The sequence below is a fragment of the Camellia sinensis genome, chromosome 7 (assembly GCF_055761805.1).
Source record: "Camellia sinensis isolate YWXY chromosome 7, ASM5576180v1, whole genome shotgun sequence".
Taxonomy (NCBI): Eukaryota; Viridiplantae; Streptophyta; class Magnoliopsida; order Ericales; family Theaceae; genus Camellia; species Camellia sinensis.
In genome coordinates, this window is record NC_138967.1 from 116,628,240 (window position 1) to 116,633,183 (window position 4,944).

Consider the following 4,944-nt stretch of genomic DNA (forward strand, 5'->3'; position numbering starts at 1 on the left):
AAAAAAAAATAGCTTCTCTTCTCCATAATCATCTAAACATAATTAAAACTATACCCAAAAAAATGTTTAAACATAAAAATACTTATTCTATTGCTGACATTTTTAAAAACAATAATAGTACATGCTTACCAAATTTAGCTACCAAATTTAAGATATGGTCTTTAAGATATGTTCTACAAGTTACTCTAGTTCCAAGCTTGCATTGGTGGTTGCTTTTGAAATTTCTTATCTGTTAGGTAGTAGTCTGCTGGTCTTTATTGTTGGTGTTTGGTTTGTTTTCTCGTTGGTTTCTCACCAACTCTGGGGGTGCTCCTAAATGATAGGATGAACTTTTTGGTGCCAACCTAGTTGGGACGATTTAGCTCATTGTGATGCTTCTGCACCCTCCTTTCCTTTATTGATGTTTTCTATTTTGTACTGTGTACTTGTTTCTTACATCAATAAAGCTTTTCTTTGCCGATCAAAAAAAAAAAAAAAAAATTTTAAGATATGGTCTGATGTATCACCAATACACTGGTGTCGTTTTATATATTATATCAATGCATTAGAAAATAGAACACATTTGATGTGTTTCAGCAATGATGCAGCTTGGTCCTAGGCTATTGACCATGTATTGTTTGTTTTTTTGATCCGCAAAGAAAAATTTCATTAATGGCATGAAATTAAGAATACAGAAAGATGAAGTGCACCGAGAGAGATTCGGAAAGTACAAACTATCCCTACTACTGCTACTCGCACCCAAACAACCAACCCTTCCGCCTCTCACATTTTTTAAAAGATAAAAAAAATGTATTGTTGTTATGCTTTATACATCAACACATCTCTTTCGCTGATCAAAAAATAACATATAAAAATCATATAAGATATTCAAAATTTCACATTGAAATTTAAGGGTGAAAAATACCTCTAGCCCCTAGCCCTCGTGTTATTTTCATCCTAGTAATTTCAATTGGTTCGATATGAAATCTCAATTTTTTTACTTTGCCTCAAATTACTCCAATTGATTCCAATTGTTAATAGCCTTTATGGAAAATGTGTACATGAGCGGCAAATCTAATACTTTTAGGGACAAAAATTTAACCTGATCAATTCATTGACTTAATCTTAACTAATTTAGTGATCATTTTTTATCAAAAACATTAAGGCGCTATCCATTGGACAAAGTTAATGCAAAATTTAAAATTAAAGGTTAAAATTGAGTCAATTAAAACTATAGGAATCAAAATGACATAAACGGCAAAATGTAAGACTACCAATGTAATTGGTTCCAATTTTCATAAAGATCATTACTGTTTTTTTCAAATTATAGGTCACCTTGAGTGCATGCATATTATGAACTGATAAGAACAAATTGGGCACATAATTTGCATCAAAATAGGATATAATTTTTTTGTACATAGCATATTTAAGCAATGATCTCAGTTCTCCACTCTTTAGAAGTGAAACCTTCCAAATGAGGAAAATTACATAAAATCAAGCTGAAAAAGCAACCAAAGTAGAAGCAAGATAAGGAAAAAGAAAACATATTTGGACATGTGATCACTACAATTACTGGTTTTACCAGTTCCGGACATTGCTATGCTCATCAAATATAGAAACCATATGAACAGAGAAATTCTTCGTTGATAGTCGAAAAATGCGGAGATAGAAATCCAGTGTTGTCGACCAATGGTGTCATGACATCGTATGTGGCGTCGTAATTGTCTGCTAAAAATGGTTCTGTCCAAAAATCTCCAGAGGTTTCAGCAAACATTTCAGAAGGAGAGACAAAGCTTGTGCAGTTTCCTTCTGTGGTGTCTATTGCCAAACAACGAAATTTAGTGGATAATGATGGCGGTGAGGATTGGTAGCTTTCAAAGATTTGTTGAGTTGAAGGGTTTGTAGAAGAATTTTTAACTTCTGATTTTTTTTGTCGATTGCTTTTGCATTTGGAACGATCACCGGAGCTCAGTTTTTTTCCTTGTGAGATGGAGATTCGGCTCGAGCGTTTCTTGAGGTAGCTATGCCAATGGTTTTTAATGTCATTGTCTGTTCTTCCCGGTAGCTGTGCTGCCATTGCAGACCATCTGCAATTGGAGGAAATAATATGAGCTTTAAAGTCAATGCTTAACGAGTATGGAATGTTTTTGAGTGGCTTTCCGTATTAATAGTGTTTGTATTAAGCTTAAATGAAGAGAAATTATATATCATTCATGTTGACAATACTTGTTGAATTGCTCATGCCTTCATTGATTTTCTTTGTTTTCTCAAAGCGAGAAACCATTTATATATCTAGACATGTCTCAAGAGAAATATGCCAAATATTGTGAGAAATTCTCCAACATCTTATCATTCAATGGTAACAAATTTTCAGAATGACCTTGATCATAAGAAGAATTTATTGATTTGCTGGAATTGACATTGGTTCAAAAGAATGAAGAAGTGGAGCTGGAAGGCTATTCCTTTTTCAATTCTAAGGTCTATTTGGTACATCGGAAATAATGATCTCTTCAACGGAGGCAGCATATCATCGGAGGCTATTGCTATCGAGGTTAGGGATTTAACCCGGGTGAAAAGTAAGGTTGGGGGCAATATTTATTTATTTATTTATTTTTTAAATTTTGATCACCGAAAAAGAATTTCATTGATAAAATGAAAATAAATACATCATGGGAAGCCTGGTCGGAATTGCATCATAGCTTGAAGAACATATCCCAACTATATGACCGCCTGTTCTCGATTACAATCATGTGCACACCGAGGCTAGGATACTTACTCTATCAATGATTTTATTTACAACCTACCACAGGTTTTGTCACCCAACTGATCTGGCCCTTGCTTCTTGCCTTTCTTTATTTTTTATTGGGATTTAGGGTTGGCACTGCTAACCTTGTGGTTGTTTTTGCCTGCTGGTTGCACATGATTTGCTTGCTTTGTACATGACACCTTAGTTGGGATATATGTAGTCGGCAATGATACATTCCTATCACCATGGTGTGTTGATGTATTGCGCATCTACTTCTTATACTCTTTTCATATATCAATAAAATCTTTTCACTTCGCCAATCAACAAATAAAATAAAATAAAATTATGAGCTTAACTTGATATCCAACAAATTTGAGTTTAAATTTTTGGTGAAAACAAAAAGGCTGTACATATATGTTAAAGAAATAATTTTGAATTGAAGAAGTTAAATATCATTCAAAAATTACCTATTCCCAAGTGATTCGTGTAAGTTGATAATTATTTCTTCTTCTTCCTTGCTAAAGTTCCCCCTTTTGATATTTGGTCGTAGATAATTCATCCATCGGAGTCTGCAACTCTTCCCACACCTTGATAGTCCTTAAAAACCAAAGTAAGTAGCTAAGGTGGCATTCATATGAAGAAAAAAAAAAAACCCTAGTTCAGATTTCTGATATCATATTTTATGTACTTCAATAAAACTTTAGGTTATCTTCCCAAGTCAATGAACAACAACTTTTTGGGTGAAATCAAGAGTTGAGGTTCATTGCTTTTCAGTGGATGACTTTATTTTCCGAATTGATGTTGTGAGATCTTTTCAACTGAAGGTAGCTAGCAGGAAAGGTATTTTTTCGGATGATTTTTGGGTGATTGACTGCTATCCTTTTGTGTGATTTTTGTTTTTGTTGCTTATGGGTTTACTCAGTTGGTACCATACCAACTTCGTTTTTTTTTTTTTTTTTTTTTTTTTTTAACAGGATTGAGCAGTGGGTTTGGAAGTGTTGATCTTCCTCCATTGCTATCTCTTTCCTTTTTCTTCTTCTCTTTTAATCTAATAAATTTCTTCTTTGCCAATTAAAAAAAAAAAAAAAAAAAAAGTCAATGAACAACAGAAGAAGAAGAAGATTAAAAGAGTAATAACAAATTTGTGTGTATTAAAAGAGAGAGAGAGAGAGAGGACCTTTTTTTCTATCTATTTTTGGTATTGTTTTGCTCTGATAATTTTTGAGTATTAAGTTTTTTCAGTTAATAGTTGATATATGTCACCTGCAAACTTCGGAAGTTGGCGCCAATTCCAACAGCCATATCTATTAATATAAGCCTTTAGCTTACTATCTTCCTCTGGAGTCCATGTGCCCTTCTTCAACCCATTTTTGTCACTTTTGGGAGTCCTCACCATCTCTCTCTGTGTGTGTGTGTTAAACTTACAATGAAAGTTGTATCAAACAATTTCGAAGCATCAGCTATATATATATATATATATATTCCTTGACTTTGAAGACCAAAAACGTGTAACACGACAAGGCATTTAATATTTCACCACCAAGAAGTCCTATAATTCCAAATGAGGGACCCTATGAGAAGATAGACTATCCAGTGCTCCTTTCATCTTCCACTAGTTACAATTTTTTTATATATTTTTTTAATAACCCGGAATACGACTTATTTCAAATTATTAGACTAGACACATATGGAATCCTCATCTAATTAGATTAAATACTCAAAATTGGAGATAATGAGATGCACCATTTCTCATGGTCGGGCAAAAAACAAGAATCTTGAGAACAAACCGTTGATGTTTGATGTAAGGCTTTGCCTCGATTCCTATTTAATAAAGGTTCTTTTTTATTGATTAAAAAATTAAAGGGCAAATTATACATACCTCCCTCGAAATTTAGTTAAATTACAGATACTTTTTGAGATTTCAAAAATTACAGATACCGCCCTAAGATTTATATTTTCATAACAAATTGCCCTCTGTGGTTTATATTTTCATAACAAATTGCCTCCTAATTTGTTATGCAAATATAACCTTCAAGGGGGTATCTGTAATTTCTCAAATCTCAAGGAGATATTTGTAATTTTGTTAAGCATCGAAGAGGCATATGTAATTTGTCCAAAAATAAAAATTAATTGAACCAAAGACGTAGAGATAGTAGCGATCTAAGATTTTTGAAAGCTACGACTAAGGCCAGGTTTGGCTACAAAGAAAAAAGTGTACT

The 4,944-nt window shown here is 33.1% G+C and overlaps 1 protein-coding gene across 1 annotated transcript; it reads right to left on the bottom strand.

The window, feature by feature from the left end:
• Window positions 1-1,375: 1,375 nt before the first annotated feature.
• On the bottom strand, window positions 1,376-4,159 carry LOC114258085 (uncharacterized). The gene is given in 4 exon segments (XM_082877120.1): window positions 1,376-1,587; window positions 1,589-2,066; window positions 3,193-3,322; window positions 3,989-4,159. Coding segments are annotated over 4 exon segments (771 nt in total). The 5' UTR covers window positions 4,122-4,159; the 3' UTR covers window positions 1,376-1,557.
• Between the last annotated feature and the right edge of the window lie 785 nt (window positions 4,160-4,944).